This window comes from Heloderma suspectum, chromosome 3 (assembly GCF_057233095.1).
Source record: "Heloderma suspectum isolate Gila_16-S chromosome 3, 16-S_ref, whole genome shotgun sequence".
Taxonomy (NCBI): Eukaryota; Metazoa; Chordata; class Lepidosauria; order Squamata; family Helodermatidae; genus Heloderma; species Heloderma suspectum.
In genome coordinates, this window is record NC_139460.1 from 226,001,166 (window position 1) to 226,019,176 (window position 18,011).

General features: G+C 42.1%; 1 protein-coding gene across 4 annotated transcripts in view; it reads left to right on the forward strand.

The window, feature by feature from the left end:
- Positions 1 to 18,011, forward strand: part of MYOF (myoferlin) — a 119,303-nt gene that overhangs the window by 81,245 nt on the left and 20,047 nt on the right. For 2 of the 4 annotated variants that reach the window (XM_084845854.1, XM_084845856.1), the window contains 9 exons: positions 2,604 to 2,785; positions 2,892 to 3,050; positions 3,167 to 3,265; positions 4,554 to 4,715; positions 6,168 to 6,333; positions 7,458 to 7,534; positions 13,906 to 13,917; positions 15,667 to 15,765; positions 16,622 to 16,747. In XM_084845854.1, coding sequence (XP_084701980.1) covers positions 2,604 to 2,785; positions 2,892 to 3,050; positions 3,167 to 3,265; positions 4,554 to 4,715; positions 6,168 to 6,333; positions 7,458 to 7,534; positions 13,906 to 13,917; positions 15,667 to 15,765; positions 16,622 to 16,747 — 1,082 coding nt within the window. The remainder of the gene's footprint in view (positions 1 to 2,603; positions 2,786 to 2,891; positions 3,051 to 3,166; positions 3,266 to 4,553; positions 4,716 to 6,167; positions 6,334 to 7,457; positions 7,535 to 13,905; positions 13,918 to 15,666; positions 15,766 to 16,621; positions 16,748 to 18,011) is intronic. The other 2 variants (XM_084845855.1, XM_084845857.1) reach the window with 1 other exon arrangement.

The window sequence follows — 18,011 nt, forward strand, 5'->3', positions numbered from 1 at the left end:
TATGAGTTCAGCAAAGGTATTAAGGATTGGTTACCATGCATAGGGGCAATTTCAAAATTTTTAAACAAAGGAAATCACATCTTAAGCTTCCTTGTTTTCATTGACAAGGTAAGGTTCGTATGATACGCTGCATACATTACCCTCCTCAGCACAGAGTAAGCTCAGTGTACCTTTGCATATTCAGAACTATCACTTCTGTGCTGACAGTTTCATGGTATGTGGTTAAAATTTTTGCAATACCATAAATGGGTTAAGAAAGGTAGTTTTGATGGCTTGCAAAACTTTACAAAGGAGTGAGATGGAAACTGTCACCCCAGACTGCTGATCTAATGGTAGTGAGGGTCAACCTGCATGTTACGTTAATTGCATAATGTGTTGCTGAGCCTATTCTTTTTTTAAACTTTAGAATAAGTGTGTGTGGCCCTGATTCAGATTGGGACCAGCGTGCATGCACTGGGAGGGAAAGATTAAACCTTCCCCCTTTTGCTTCCAGAAATTCCACACACACACACACCAGTGTGGGAATTTAAAGAAGAAAAAATCTAAATTGGAATCAATGGAGGCAGCTTGCCGGTGCACATTGGTCCCAGTGTGAATCAGGGTTGTGCACTCTTACACTAAAGTAAAAAAACAATCATACACAGAACAGGCTCAGCTACGCACTGCACAATTACTGTAATGTATGGTTTTGATCCTGAGTTTCTGTGGTTTAGAAATTTGAAGGCACAACTGGATGTTAATACGATGCATGTTCGTAATTCTGCATTGGCTGAGATCATGGGAATGTGAGGGCAAGAGGCACTTATTTGCTTGGGAGGGAAGGGTGCTTAAACGAAACCCTGCTACGTTCGCTGATTCTCTCCTGCAAATGACCCTTCTGGCAGGCTTACTTGGGTACCATTTTACTTAACAGGTACTACGGGACATGTATCATGTCCGGTAGAGAGATGTGACTGCAACAACTTGCACAAAATTAGCCACAGAAGCATGCTGTGTGAGGCCAGTGGAGCAAGGCCATCCTACTGTGTGATATATCCCTTTGCATTCCCTTTATAATAATCACTTAATCCAGTGTACTGACAGTAGGGTGAACAGAGAGCTTTAAGAATGAGTTGTTTTCAGCCTTCCCTCTTCTCCCCCAACTTCTGGGCTTTGTAATGGCTTTGTGTACCATATCTATGCTGCATTTGGTGTCATGTGTCTGTTGTCACCTACTACTGTGCTAGCACAGCACCCTGTTTCAGCTCTCAGTTCTGGCATATTGCCATAACTTGTGGTATTGTGCCAGTGCTAATGCTGTATATACTTACCTGCAGGTACAGCAGGTCATAGTCATAGATGATGATGGTGATGATGATTATGGTGACTATATGACAACAACAACAACAAATGCTTAGTCTTTATATAAGGCTCTTTCTGGGTGCTCAAATACCACATATATTTCAGTAATCCTTACAATGAGGATTGAAGTATACAACATCAGTCCATACAGTCCATACTACAGTTAAGGACTAAAGCAGAATGATAGTGGCTTGAGAAGTGGGAAGGGCCATAGCTCCATGGTAGAGCACATGCTTTGCAGAAAAAATGTCCTCGGTTCAATTCCCAACTTCTCGGGGTAGAGCTGGGAGAAAATCCTCCCTGAAACCCCGGAGAGCCGCTGCCAGCCAGTGTCAACAGTACTGAGCTACATGAACCAATGGCCTGATTTGGGATAAGGCAGCTTCCTAAATGTGTAAAAAACACCCAATTGAATTTGTGGCTGAGTCGAAAAACAGCCCAGGTGTCATGAAATCAGTGATTTCAGGCATATAGTTTTTGTTCTTTTCTACATTGCACCAGTAGCTGAGCAAAAAGGCTAAATGAGTTCAGAAACAGCAGGCCAAAATGAAATTCAGAATAAAACCTTTCTAAATAGCATACTAGTAAGTATCACTTTGTTTAGAATCACTTCAGATTTTGTTCCACCATTACTCTCACCAGCACAGGAGAGCCTTTGGCCCTATTGTTGTTGTTATTTGTAAATCACTTTTCATAACTGGGAAAGAAAAATCCAACCTGTGTTGTGGCTATGGTTTCAAGCTCAAAAATAAAATATATTTTCTTATGGGGTAGTATGAAGCAGGGCCAAGGTCTGTTTTGGTTATGTAGAGAGTTGCCTCGTGTGTGTGTGTGTGTGTTTGTGCACACGCGCGTGAGAGAGAGAGAAGGGCTGGCCCAAGGCATTTTGCTGCCTGAGGCAGAGGACAAGATGATGCCTCCCTCCCTTCCACATACAGAAGCTGACTAGATGAGCAATTGAATCTTAAGTCAACACCAGAAATGGGGTAGAGTCCTCTATCTCACTTGAAGGGAGAAGGCATGGCACCCACAGCTCTGTCCTCCAAGAGTGGGGGATAGCTAGGGAGCTCAGGAGGAATGGCTGGAGGGGCTGCCCCCTGGCATCTGCCGCCTAAGCCCGTTGCTCCACTCTGCCTCAAGATAGGGCTGGCCCTAAGAGAGAATGGAAAGAAATGTTTAAAAGCCAGAATTTCAAAGTGTGTATGTATTTATATATGTGTGTATGGATGGATGTGTTTATATTCACCTTCATACTTTTTCAGATCCATATGCTCATGTTTCATTCCTCCATCGAAGCAAAACAACTGAGATCATCCACTCAACACTAAACCCAACGTGGGATCAAACCATCATATTTGATGAAATTGAAATCTATGGAGATCCCCAAATGGTAACACAAAACCCTCCTGAGGTGGTGGTGGAACTCTTTGACAGTGACCAAGTGGTAGGTGGCAGCTTTTTAATGATTTTGTCTCCATTTACTTTTTAATGATAGCAGGTTGATAATAAGCATGTGGGATTCACCCTTTTGGATTCATCAATTTGTTCAGGGCAAAGATGAGTTCCTTGGAAGAACCTCTTGCACTCCTATGGTGAAACTGAACCCAGATATTGACATCACTCCTAAGCTTCTCTGGTATCCTGTTCTGAATGCGGGCAAGGCTTGTGGTGATGTCCTCTTAGCAGCTGAACTTATACTGCGTGAAAAGGTAACACAACGCAAATTCATTTGTTTCATATTTCAAGGCATCTTGATGAGATTATTGCTAGGTATGTTTTCAGCTTAATATAAATTATAGCAACCTCTGTCTCTGTCTCTAAACAGGGTGGCACCAACCTTCCAATCCTTCCTTCACAAAGAGCCCAAAACCTTTATATGGTACCACAAGGAATCAGACCTGTGGTTCAGCTGACTGCTATTGAGGTATTGTGATTGTTGCTGGAAAATGGACAGAACCCACGTGCTTAATAATTCATACACATCTACATGCACAAGGCCAAACATTAGTGCAAGATCTGAGACATATGTGAAGCCGTGGAACCAGCAGCTGCTGCTTTTGATCAAGATTAATTTCAGCACCCAAAACAAAATCTTCAGATAAGGTTTATTTTCTTAGTGCTGGGTTCTACTTTAAGTTAATTTCACAAAGAAAAGGAGATCTGTGTGCGATAGAGTCTTTTGCCCTTTTTACTAGGTTTTATCCTTAAAGGTGGTCTAAAAATAATCTTAAATAAATAAAATCAAATAAAAATAAATTTGGGGCACCAAATGAATGGGGCTACAATGTAGCAGCTGAAAGCTTCAGTGATGAGCTGGCAAGTTCCGCATTCAAATCTAACCTCAATCACGATGTTGGCCTTAGTTTAGCCAACGTCTCTCAGCCCTGCATCTGTGATGTTGGGATGATACTACTGGCCTGTTTTACAGGGCTATTGGGAAATTTCATGAGATGAAGTATGCAAAGTATTCTGAGTGCATAAATGCTGAGTATTATAAAATTTATTTGACTTGATAAATAATGTGGCCCTACCTTTAGTGGCTCTTCCACTTCCCCTAACCCACTCCCACTATCAGGATAAATCACTTACCATATTCTTGTCCCTCATTTCCTGTTTACATTGATCAAGTGTGGGTTCTGTATACTGTCTAGCATGCTATGGGTACCATATACTACTATAAACAATATAGTAGCTGGGTATATACTGCTGAATGTCCATTATCTGGGAATTTTTACTCAAACTCTTAGATATTCAAACTATGATATAGCTTTAAGTCAATGGGTTAGATCCAGATTTAGGTGCCTGCAACTAGGCTGGTGGAAGCAGACCTACTTTCTATAGCAGTCCCTCCAGCCCTTTGAAAATGCTACAGAGGTTCTGGGAGCCCTACTGAATGAGTTGTGGTGTGGGCGGGATCCCCCCCAAATCAGGCAGAAGCAATTTCCACGGACAGAGCCCTTCTGTCAACAGAAGGCAGATCCTGGATCCAAGCCATTATAACTCTAAAGTGAAAGTTTTGGCCAGTTAGATAAAATAAGTAGTTGAACCTGGATTTATTTTTCAGAAAATGTTCATTAACACTTTATGTCTATAAGGTTATAAATATTTATACAAGGATTTTTTCCCTTCATTTTGTTGATTCTGCAGTAGATGATGTTTTCTTTTAGTAATATGGTGTAGCGTTTGGGGTTTATTTGTTTGTTTTTAAATAGATCCTTGCCTGGGGATTACGCAACATGAAGAACTACCAAATGGCATCTGTTACTTCCCCTAGTCTCGTTATAGAGTGTGGAGGTGAAATGGTGGAATCTGTAGTGATCAAAAACCTGAAGAAGACACCGAATTTTCCTGGATCTGTTCTCTTCATGAAAGTGGTATGGCGCTGATACGCTCTTATAGAAAAGATATATACCACACTTTTGGTATTGGTATTGGGAGAAAAAAATAGAATACGTATGTATGATGATATTCAGGTAAAAGCACTCAACCTAAATTAATGCACTCAACCTAAATTAATTTGCCCTGGAAATGACCTATAGGGGTACTTGTAAAATTTCCATGGATCCCTCCGTGCAATAAGGCATTTTGTGCAAGTAGTATTGCATACGAAAAACCATGTGCAGTAGACATGTATTTGCAAACCACCAAGAGACAGATGGGAAAGTGTATGTGTTGGGGTGACAAACACATTGTACACATAACATAGGCATGTAATCTGTGCTATGTGACTAGTGTGCATGCAGTAGGCAAAGCATGCATACTGCACACACTGCAGGTCATGCACATACTGTCGAGTGGATCTCTCATATACACTGGGTGCCTGGTTTGCTCACATGCAGCAGCATCCAGGAATGAACTATACACATGGAAGGCGGGTCTCTGGATCTGTCCTTATACAAACAGATTCGTTGGAAGACAACTGTTCCATGCATGTAAGACCTTTGCTGACTGAAGCCAAGAAAAGGTAGACATAACACAGTCTCCTTTTGCATCTACCCATAAGCTAAGTATTCCTTGGCTTCTTTAGCAAGGCTAATAGCAAGGCTGTGTACTTTGTACATACAAAAAAGAACAAACAACAGCGACAGAAAAGGAAGTCCAGATTTTATATTATAGGGCAATAAACTGACATGGACAGAAGCAATACTTGCATGGTCTGGGATTCCTTTCAAGGGCCAAACAGCACAAGATGCAGGAGAGGCGTGGCTGGATCTCTCCGCATTTTCACTGTTACCTTAGAGCAACCACTGGGAGGTCTGATTCTGATTGGAGCAGTAGTGTTTGAGTAGGAGAATTAACCCTTTGCTGTTCATGCTGTCTAAATAACCCTCTTCCCTGAAAGCTGCAGAACATACACCCCCCCACACACTGTATGCTTTTCCCCTGCTGAACTAACAACAGCTTTGCAGGGAAGGATCAATTTAGATCAGCAAAATGGTTCGGGGAAAGGGTTAAAGCCCTCTCCCCGAGCGCCACTGGTCTGATGAAAATTGGGTTCCCCAGTGGCTGCTTTAAGGTAAAAATGAAAATGTCCCCACTTCTGCTGTTGGAGCCCAGTTAAAAGAGAAGTGCGGGGGAGCGGGGACAGACTGCAGGGAAATAAGTTATGGGTGTGAGGGGGCTTAGGGTGCCTCACCAATGTGCTCCTATTTGCTCTTAAAATTGGGCCACCCACATTCCACTTTATATGTGATTGGTGCAGACGTGCATTTAAAAGCTGCAAAAATCAGAACAGTTTAAGCAGTTCGTTTGAAAGTGAGGAATTGTGTTAACTGTACAGTTTCTTTAGTTTTAATTTAAGCAACTGTGTTTTTGTTCTCTACTAGCTCTTGCCCAAGGAGGAATTGTACACCCCGTCCCTAGTTCTTAAAGTGATAGATCACAGGCAATTTGGCCGTAAACCTATCGTGGGACAATGTACCATTGATTTACTGGAGCATTTTCGCTGTGATCCGTATACTACTACAGAAGACATTGCACCGCAGATGAAAGGTAGAGCTCCCATAAAAACAAAGGTGTTTTTCCTCTCAGATTAAGGTCTTGCTGCCAGCAGCACAGTCTACTGACAACATCTCCAACACAAGCCCCCTTGAAATAAATGAGCACAACAGAACTTCTGTGCAGTTCCCATACATTTGTGGGGCAGTGGAGGCAACTTTCTCAGTGGATTGTGTTCCAGGCTTTTAGGCTAACTGATGCCACTGGAAGTACCGATTTCAAAGAACCGGTATTATTCACAGAGAGGCAGCAAGGACATTAACAAAATCATGATTTTGCAATGTGGGGAAAGTATTAATAGGATGTTGCTGCTGTGACTGAGTCCCACCTTTTTAATTCTACTTCACTGAGTTATGCAATGAATTGTACACAAGTAGAGCCTGCAACAAACTGTTGCAGTGTCAAGTGTTGATGTTCAGGATTCCAGTCATGCCATTCCCCTGCTGCCACTATCACTATTTTGGTTTTCATTTTCCTCCCAATAGGCAGCATTCTGCATGCTCAGTCCTCATTGGGTTGTTTTGCCCCCCCTCCCCCTGGATTTATTTTCTAGAGGGTTTTTGCACTCCCCCAAACCTTGGCATTCCTTCAGGCTTTCTGATACCTCCCTCTCGTGTGCAGGTGGTACCATTTTGCCTACATAAGCAAAGGCGTTCAAACTCTGAACATCAGAAATACAGCATTTTTTATTTATTACATTTCTATCCCACCCAGTAGCTGAAGCTCTCTGGGCAGTTCACAATGTTTTTAGTTCTCTACTAGACAATAAGCACTTATTATATTTATACCCCAGCTTTCAGCCAAGATTGGCTCCCACAGCAGCTTACAATTAAAATCTTCACAAAGATCCAATATAATCAGAAATCTCTCTCTGTGTGTGTGTGTGTGTGTGTGCGCGTGTGTGTGTGCGCATGCGTGCATATGTGTATCTGTGTCTGTCTTTTCTGTCCCTGTGCTGTTGGTGATATAGTTCAGGTTCCAGGTGCTTCCATGCCAAGGGAAATATAGAATGAGCAAGGAACTAGGAAAAATACAGGGTAAAATTATTACCAAAGAAGTCTACAAATGTGGTTTTTGTTTCACATGCTTCTCAACTTCTTCGAATGTTTGATTTGCAGTGAGTCTTCTAGCAGCTGCGCCTCGTCGAGATGTGGTAATTGAAGTGGAAGACACACAACCCTTACTAACAGCACAGGTAATCTGTTTAGTTTTGCTTTTTCATTTTTCAGGGCTGTTTGGTTTGCTTTTTAGCATACAACTTTAACGGACACAAACCTAACCAGGTAAAGTGCCTGTAAAAGTTGTTGAAAGCATTGGATTATGGTTGTGTGGCAGGGAAAAAACAAAACAATGCTTTCATCGTTCTTCCATTCTTAACATTTTTTTTATCTGTGTAAATGATCCTCTTTCCTGCATATGTTTATGCTTCTCATGAATTGTTTGCCAACAGCTTTAGAACATATTTGCTATTCAAAATTATTGCGTGAATAAATGCTTGAGTTATATTTTGTTCATTGGCAGTTCTTGATGTTCAAAATCTGAAATATTTATTAGATACAATTGAACATAGGAAGTAAAAAAAGTGCGCCCCTGAAGGTGCCCTTGAAAAAAATGTTAGTTGCATGGAAGCAGTACATAAAGGCTTACCTGTTACTTCCTCAATTACATGACAAGATGAATGGCTTGACCTATATGCATGTAGTGGAAATTTGAGATGGAAATGTGCATTTAGGAGGTTCAAAGTAGTTTTTTTAAATGAATACTTAAATATTCCATATTATTTGCTGTAAATTGAACACTGCCGTGGCAACTCCTACCAGTCCACTGATCTGCAAGATTGTTCATCAAAGGCAAATATGAGTCCAAATACTGATGCTTAAAGCATTTGTTATGCTTGTGTGGCATGTGACAAAAATGTTTGAGGTTCAGCAGTCAAATATGGAACCTTTAACGTTTTTGAATGATGATTTATGTGTTTTTCTCTTTGTAACTTTGCAGGTTGTTTAAAACCCTGTTTGTCTTGTTTTGAGAATCCCTCCCTCTCTCTGACTGCCATCCCATTTAGTCTTTGATGTAGCGTAGCTGCCCTTTAATTGTACCATATGGAGAGAGCCAATTAGATGAGTAAATGCTGTGTTATTCTAAAGCACATTTAGGGATGATTAAACTACAGAGGTCCATGTCCTTGCTCTTAGTAATGTATGCTCATTGCATCCTTCACTCTTCCCATTTGACTTCAGTAATTAAAGGTCATCACTCACTACTACTCTTAGGCAATATCAGGGAGAATAGGGACTGTAGTGTTGTACAGCATATGTGGCTTCTAACATCTTTCTCACCTGATAACTTCTCATTTATCTAGAGGTTGCACTACTAGAATTATATCAAATTCTGTATCCTCATGTTATATTATCAGGGTGATACTCTCATGTTATTATCCTGAGGTCTAAGTTAGCCTTCCCCAGCATGGTGCCTTCCAGATGTTTTGGACTATAACTCCCATTTGCCCCAGTCAGCATGGTCAATGATCAGGGATGATAGCAGTTGTAGCCATCTGGAGGGTACCACATTGGGGAAGCAAACTTCTTAGTAATACATGTTTTTAGCAAAATAGTTTCCCATTGTTTAAGATATTTTAAAGATAAGATAGGTTTTATAGAGAGATCAGCTTTAACATTTTCTTGCTGAAAATAAAAAAGTCAGACTTCATTTTCTGTCAAGGCAAGAAACCTTGAGCCTCTATCTTCTGTTTTCTGTCCAAGTCATGAGGCCGGTATTTACACATGTCCAAACAATGAGGAGGAGCCATAGCTCAGTGAGAGAACCCAGAAGTTCTGAGATACATTCTTTGGCATCTCCAGTTAAAAATATCTCAGGTAGCAGGGCTGGAAAAGTCCTGTGCCTGAGGCCCTGGAAAGCCACAGTCAGTCAAAATAGACATTACTGACCTCTTCTTCTGTGGTCCTTTGAGACTTGCAGGAGAAGCTGGTAGCATCAAATGACAGTCAGAACAGGGCAAGAATAAAACACGACCTTGGATAGCTCCAACTTGGTCCTGCTGATTGAAACTCTCTCCTACTACAACAATAGGAAGATGTTGTCTCAGCAAGCAGCTAAAACCAACTGAAGTCTTATACAGGCTGACAAGACTTAAAGTATGGTCCTTCCTGGAGGAACTGACTGGTCAGTCAAAGGGCCTCTGGCAGATTTTGTAGCCTTAGACCTCTGCAAGTCTGGGAAGGTGGAGGTTCTGCCAGGGACTCATTCTCTGAGCCAGAGGACAATGCCAGGGCTGTGTCCTGTCACTTGAAGGGCCCTGAATAAGGCACTGACTGTCCTACCCCTAAGGACGTAGCTGGTTGTCCATCCTCCTTAGAAGCTTCTGCTGCACACTGGATGACCCAATGGCTGGGGGTCATGACAAGAACTGGGCTAGATGGACCAATAATCCACCTCAGTATAAGGCAGCTTCATAAGTCAAATCGACTGCAATGCTTGGCTATAAAAAATGGTATCTGCAGGTACATCAAGATCGTTGTATTAATTTATCCTAGTAAGAGAATTGCCATGTGGTGACTTCTCTACAATCACCCCAAGGTAAAGTTTTCTTGTGAATATATTTTTCACATGGTCAGATTTATATTTCACCAGATTCTTGAGAATTATAAAAAGCAGACTTTGTTCAGACCATGGCTAAATATAAATCCTATCATAGAAAGGCACATTCACAAGAAAGCTTCACCGCAGAGAACATTAGGAAAATGGCACACTAGAAGACATTTTCCCACTGTAATGGTAGAGGTACTTTAATGGAAAAGGTAGTCATAATAACCAACAGACCAGGTGGCTATTATGTGACATAGCTTAAACAAGCCAGTTTTATTTTTATTTTGTTTTTTTGAAGTCTCAGGGAGGCAGAAAAAATAGGACATATATTAAATGCCTAAAAGCCACCATACAACTGTGTTCAGCTGGATGGGTCACCCAAGCTGTGAAAGACTGCACCAGAGTATGCTGCATAGCACTGGCATGTACATTTATGACCATACATGTCAGTGCATATGATTTGAACGATTTTCTATACCTGCAGTCGTGTCCATGGCTATAGCCTGTTGGTGGATAGCTATAATCGGCCATTACGTTTTTGTATATTATGTGGAATATTCCATTTGGTATCTAGCCAAGAACCAGAGTTTAAGTGTTACCAGTCAATGTATGGAATTCTAGGCTCTAGTTTGAAAAAGCATTTAAAACTGAGCAGGCGCCCAAGTGCTTTTGTATATCTTCATATATTACCTTATTTAGAGCTGAACATTTCTTTAAAAAATGTAATATCCCAAAGTTTACAGCAGGGGTGGGAACCCATATTGGGACTGAATTGCGCCCTGGACCTCCCCTCCATGGGCCAGATGAGGTCGGGGGCAGGGCTCCCCTCCCTGATATCATCAGATCACCAAAGTGCTGACAGGAGCTCTTCCGCCAGTGCTTCAGCCGGGAAGCCAGTTTCACTTGGCCTTCACTTTCCCCACATGGTGAAGGCAACGGATGAGCAAAGTGCCCTCGTCAGTGCTTCCAGGAGCTGGCTGATCTCCGACCTCAGGACTCAGCCAGCTCCTGGAAACGCCAGCTGAGTGCACTGCCACCTTCACTTCTCCCTTGCTTTCCCTGCATAGGGAAAGCAAGGGACAAGTGAAGCACACTTGGCTGGCACTTTTAGGAGCCACCTGAACCCAGGTCTTAGCCAGCTCTTGGAAGTGCTGATCAAGGGCAAAGTGATTGACTGCTCAGTTGCTGACCCATCCCCTCTCCCTTTTGAGAGAATGGGACCTTGCCCAAGGCCCCATGGGACAGAGGTTCCCCATCCTTGGTGTAACAGATGTCAAATAAAGGCTTGTTAGAACAAGCATAAAATAAAGATGTGCAGATAACAGACTAGAGTAATCGATGTAGAACTTTCATAAACTACATTCCAATTTCTAGTGCTTAAGCAGTATGTCAACAGCACTCAGCAAAATGGCTTCCGCAACAACGGTGCATGTATGTATGTATGGAAAAAAATGCATGCGCGAGCACTCTTAACCAGGGGCCTTAGGTGCTGTGGGTCACTAAACGTTTACTTCTGTTTTGGATCTTCTGCTGGAAGGCTTTGGAGAAAAACAAAAGGTCTAACTTAAAGCAGAATTATGATTTAGAACTAAATTTCCATTGACACAAAGTGAGGCATTTGCAGAGCAGCAATTTCTGTTGAGAACGGGAAAACCTGCATTTACAGCAGCTGTATATCTGCATTGACAATCCATTTGGAGTCTGAATTTGTATGCTAATTTGATAAGATAAATCTTACTCCTTACTAGATGTATAACAAGATGCTCTTAAAAGGTTGGATTTTTTTTTTTAAATTGGTGCTGACAATGTTTTCTCCAAAATCTCAAACCATCCGCTATATTATAAATTATAATAAATAATATTATAAATAATGAGTGGCTTTTGGTGCATAATCATTGTCTGTTGGTTCTATCATCAATTGCATTCATGGCTAGAGATTATAATTGTAGTGTGCTGTGGGAACTTGTTCAAGGAATTGCACAAAATAATCCTGCACATGTTTATTAAAATACTGCCGGGGGGGGGGGGGGGAGAACTCTAACAGGAGCATTTTATTCCTGCTACATTTTCTCTGATTTTATTGCATTTGGCATTCTAGTGAGAAAAAAAGCAAATCTAAGCAATTATTTTCACAGTACCTCCCCTCTGTTAAAAGCTGTACAGTGTAAAGGGAATGAATTCTCCGGCATGAAAAAGGAGGTTTTCTCTCTCTTCATATTCTCATAGAATCTTTCATATAGCTGCCACACTGAACAAAAACATTCCAGGTGTTCTGGATGTTCTGAATACCAGATACCAGGGACCGGACATGGCATGAGAGGAGGGGGTGCAGTTGCCTTCATGACCTGCTTATAAGCTCCCCAGAAGCATCTGTCTAGCCAGTGTGGGAGACAGGATGCTGGACTAGTTGGACTTCTGGTCCAATCTAGTGGGGCTCTTCTCATGTTTTTACAAGATGGAGGCAAATGTAGTATAAAAATCAGTGGAGGCTGGTGGCTCCGATTTCAATGGGGCTATAAATCTATTCTGGGTTTCAGTCAGGATCAGCCAGTACACTAAAGGAGCTATCCAATGTACCAAACCCTATCCCCAAAATAGGTTCAGCACCTTGGTTAGCTCCTTTTGAGTTCTGGCTGGTTCTGACTGAAACCCGAAATGAATGCACAGCCCTACCCAAGTCAGAGCCACCAGCCTCCACTGATAAAAATACAGTATCTTATTTATTATGTTAAGTTGTAAATGCATAATGGAATAGAAAACTGCTTTATGCTGGGCCAGACCATTTATAGCCTAGCTCAGTTTGGTCCATAGTAGCCTTCTCCAACCTTGTGCTTTCCAGATGTGTTGAACTACAACTCCCAGCATGCCCTAGCCAGAATTTTGTGAATGCACTTTACGTTGCAAATCTGTTATACAAAGAGCTACTTTACATGTAGGGCTGTGAGAGAGTGAGTGTTCTGTCTCCTGCCTGCTCACTGCTTTCGTTTGTGTCCACTTTATAAAACAACCCAGAACTCTGGGTTGTTCAGGGGAAAACAACCCAGAGTTTTAACCCATGGTTTGTTGTTGGATTAAAACTCTGGGTTGTTTCCCTCTCAACAGCCCAGAGTTTGTACATCACAGACCACAACCCAGGAACGGGGGCATTCCTGGGTTGTTTTGTAAACCACAAACAAAGCAGAAGCAGTGAACGGGCAATAGGGAGCAGACTCAGCTGCTCCTGTGTGGCCCCGACAACCATGGCTTGTGGTTATGTGTGAACCAGGCCATAGACAAATAAAGCACACTAATATAGCAAAATAGGTATTAAAGCTGCAAAATAGGGATTAAGGCTGCAATCCTATACACACTAATCTAGAAGGAAGCCTCATTGAACTCAGAGGAACTTACTTCTGAGCAGAAATACATAAGATTGCGCTGGAAAGTTTTTTTGTTTTTTTTTTCCAGGAGTAAGAAATGAAACTCTTCAAAAGAGCAAAATAATCCAAGCTGTTTGGAATTCCTGTGAAACATGACACAGTTTTTAAAATAGAATATGATCGTTATACAACTAATCCTATTCCTGTTTTGACAGGAGCAAATAACCAGTCATTTTAATTACTTGGAGATCCTGAACAAATCAATGAGTTCTGTGACAGTCAGGGGATAATCAGGATGGGTCCTTGTAATCATTCCACTAGATGCTTTGTCTCATTTGACAAGAGTATAAAATTGCTAGACTATGACAGGGTCAGTGGTTTTGATATGAGCATATTCCACTAATAAATACTTGGGCAACATCCGGAGACACAAATAAAAATGTATTATTTGCAAATTTCCATTAAAATACACCATTTTTGGCTTGTATAATTTTTATTCAAAGTACAAAATTAGATATGTTTGACTAAATTTTAATTGTTCTGCTTTGGTTTTTCTTCCCCCCTCCCCCTGCCCCCGGCCTTTGGATGTCTTTCTGAGCAGCTCACAGAAAAGGTAATTGAATCATTTGTGTGTGGTTTTGTTACTGACGCTTGATCTAGTGATATCCTGTGGTTGTGAGACTATCTGATGTGCCCTCCCCCAACTGGCAACTTTCTCAATCACCCTTATTTAGGGGTGCGGGAGCTTCATATGTGCGAAGAGCTAATGCAGCTTCACCCAAATGGTGAAGCCTGTTCAGACAGAAACTCCATTGGAGTGCCTATCAGTGTTACTGCCATTTTTCTAATAAAAAATCTCAACTTCTTCCAAAATATGTGGCAATACAGCACATACAGTTGTATCCAGTTGGCATCTTTCCACTGATGAAATGATCTTTGAAGCAGCAGTGGCTTCAGAGCTCTTTGATCTAGAAGAACAGGGAGGGAGGAAATATTCAGCGATTCCCCCTTTCCCCAGCAGGCACCTGCCCACGCTGTTCCAAAGGTCCCCCAGCCCTCTGAGGAAGATTTTTTATGTGTGTGCACACACGCGCATGTGTACAGGGGCTGTAGGGAGAGAGGGAATCACCAAAAATTGCCTCTTTCCTCCTTCCACTGATGAAGCCTTCCCTGGATCAAAAAACCTTCTCTCAGTGGAGAGACACCAATTGGATAAAACCCATAATCCCCTTACAGTGTTCAGGCTAAGCAGTCTGGTCAGTGTCTGCTTGGGACACCTACCTTTTGAGTTTCCTTCAGGAAAAACAAGATATAAGGTCTGGATTACTTGGAGCATGGCCCCAACAATCCATTTTCTCTGAAAAAGCAGCTTCAAAAGGGGATCCCATGGGAGGGAAAGCAGGCTGGAGAGGTGCTGGGCAGGGAAAGGGTTAAGCACACAGTGCTGTCACTTCTCTGCTTCACGCTATCCCCTCCTGAAAGCGGATGTCCTACATGTATTTGCCGTAAGTATAATAAATAATTTTGGCTGAAATAATTTTGGCTGTATATGTAATAAACGTTACTCAGACTATTGGGTCTGGTTTCCATGCAACAGACATATTTATTTATGCTTCTCCTAAGAAAAAGTCGCTGTCGTATCGAGACACTGCATTACAGAAGCTCAGAGCCAAATGACGCATTACATGAATTGCATAGCGTGTAGCTGAGGCTTATGTTTTGTTTTACCTTAGTGTAACTATGCACAGTCCTGATTCAGATCGGGACCAGCATTCTCCAGGAGGGGAGGATTAAACCTCCCCCCTCCAAAAAAAAATCTTCTTTCCCCCCTCGTTAAAAGGGGAAAGAAAAGAAAAAAGCCTCCATTCATTCCAAAGTGTTCCATGTGGCTATTCTGAGGAGATTTTCTAAGAGATGTTCTTGCTGAGATTTTGGGAAAAGGCCATGGTGTAGGAAGAATCCTGTGCTAGGAAGGGGTGTCTCATGCTAGCATGATTTCCCCTTCAACTTATCTGGAGGCTCTGAAGAAGTAAGCATAGTCTAATAGATCTATAGTTCTCCTGAGTCTTGCAGTGTCTTTCTGGAACCCTGGGAGCCATTGCATAATCATAATCATTGACTATCTCAGCATCATCAAAGTCTTTGAGATGTGGCCTTGTAGTCAGTCCATCCACTGGTGAGGCCCACAACACACTTTTCCGGTAAGAGAGGCCCCTCCCCCTGTATGCTATGACTAGTGAAGGTCTAGTATCCTGCCACAGGCCTGTGCTGCTCAGCACCCACAGGTAAGGGCTAGAATGATCATACTAAAGTTTTTTGTTGTTTCCACCTAAGCATATCTTTTCTTATTGACCACCTTTAGGAAGAAGAAATTGTGGATTGGTGGAGCAAGTTTTATGCTTCAGTAGGAGATACTGAAAAATGCGGGCAATACCTTCAAAAAGGATATGATACACTAAAGGTATTTGTTCAGATATGGACATGTCCAGCATTGGTTGGTTATATTTTCTATGGTGCCACCAACTTGAAAAATAACTGAACAAATACCAGTTTGTTATTAAAAGCTCAATATACTTTTTTGGCCCAACTCAGCTTAATTTTTTTTTTTCATGTAGTGAGGTCCCTTACCTGGAGGACTTGTAATTTTATTTTTATACAGGGTGGGCTTTTGAAATAGGCCTGATGTAAAAAAAACCCTCCAAAATTATCATGTGGAACACTTGAAAAAGACAATTTTCTCTGACATGATAATTTGCACTTTTTCCAGGATTGATTGATTGATTGCATTTATACCCCGCCTTTTTTCCTCTTGCAAGGAACCCAAGGCGGCTTACATTATCCTCCTCCTCTCCATTTGATCCTCACAACAACAACCCTGTGAGGTGGGTTGGGCTGAGAGTCTGTGACTGGCCCAAAGTCACCCAGTGAGCTTCCATGGCCGAGTGGGGACTAGAACCTGGATCTCCCAGCTCCTAGTCCAACACTCTTGCCACTACACCACACTGGCTCTCATCTTTGTTTGCTACAAAGGCCTGTATGAAAATGACAAGGTGAAATCACTAAATAGCAGGCTACTTACTGGTTTATTATCACAGACACTCTGAATCTTAATCAAATGTCAAAATTCTTTCACAAATATAATTGAGTATTTCCCCCCAAATACCCCGCTCCTTAAAAAAACCAAAAACTTACTGTTAACAACTAGAAATGTTTTTCAAAGTTTTAAATTTATCAAAGCCTGTTACTAGTTTGTGCATAACTTTTTTCTTTGTTTGTTTTCTTTTCTTTTTCGCAATTTCTTATAATCTTGTTTGAAGGTTTACAACTGTGAACTGGAGAATGTACCTGATTATAGGGGTTTAACAGATTTCTGTGATACTTTCAAGCTGCACCGGGGAAAATCTGAAGAAAATGATGACCCTACTGTTGTAGGGGAATTTAAGGTAAAAACAGCAACAACTCACACTCACTCCTTAAATTACACCAGCCTCACCCAACCTGATGCCTTCCAGATGTGTTGGACTATGGCTCCCAGCATCCCCAGCCAGCCATGCTTCTATTATTTGGTGGAAGACTGGGTGATGTCCTCTCCTTGTTCAAATTATATTAGCTTTGTTGAATCTGTTGAAATCTTTGTACTCATTGGGCAAAATCCGATGGGGTGCTTCTGCCCCCCCTTCTTTCTGCAAGCAGTGGGTCCCACCGAATCCATTGCACAAGCGGGACCCACTGCTTATGCAAGGAAGATTTAGCACATCCTAGAGGAAGCCCTGAAACAAGCAGAAATGTTGATTTCTGGAAGGAAGCAGGTCAGTGGAGCCCCCTTATGTGCGCACCACCAACCTGCCTCCTTCCAGAAACAAGCATTTCTGCTTGTTTCAGGTTGGCCCTGGAAGCGCTAAATCTCCTTTGTGTAAGCACTGGGCGCTGCTTGTTGAAGGGAATCTGCAAGGCACAGGAGAATCAGCAGGGCATAAGTGTCCTGTTGCGTTCTGCCCCTAGTGAAAGCATGTTTTGTATGCTGTAGTAATAAAACAGAATTTCTGGGGCAAGGGACCATTCAGAGCAGTTTTTCTGGGGATTGAATGGTACTGCAGATGGGGCAAGAATCAGCAAGACTTCCACTTCCTGAATGGGATCTTGAGATCCAAGTCAGTGACACTGACCCAGTTATTGGTTTGTCCAACCTCATGCTTTTGGTGGCAGTGGGAAAAAGTGGGATCTGTATGTACAAGCTGGCTGTGAGAGCTGGACTATAAGGAAGGCTGAGCGCTGAAGAATTGATGCTTTCGAACTGTGGTGCTGGAGAAGACTCTTACGAGTCCCCTGGACTGCAAGGAGGTCAAATCAGTCCATCCTAAAGGAAATCAACCATGAGTGCTCATTGGAAGGACAGATAATGAAGCTGAAGCTCCAATATTTTGGCCACCTAATGCGAAGAGAAAACTCCCTGGAAAAGACCCTGATGCTGGGAAAGACTGAAGGCAAAAGGAGAAGGGGACGGCAGAGGATGAGATGGCTAGATAGCATCACGGATGCAATGAATATGAACTTGAGCACGCTCCGGGAGAGAGCAAAAGAAAGGAAGGCATGGCGTGCTATGGTCCATGGGGTCACGAAGAGTCGGACACGACTGAACGACTGAACAACAACAAAATGTACAAGCTGTTCCATAGCTGATAGGGCAAGAGGCTTACCTGCTGTAGA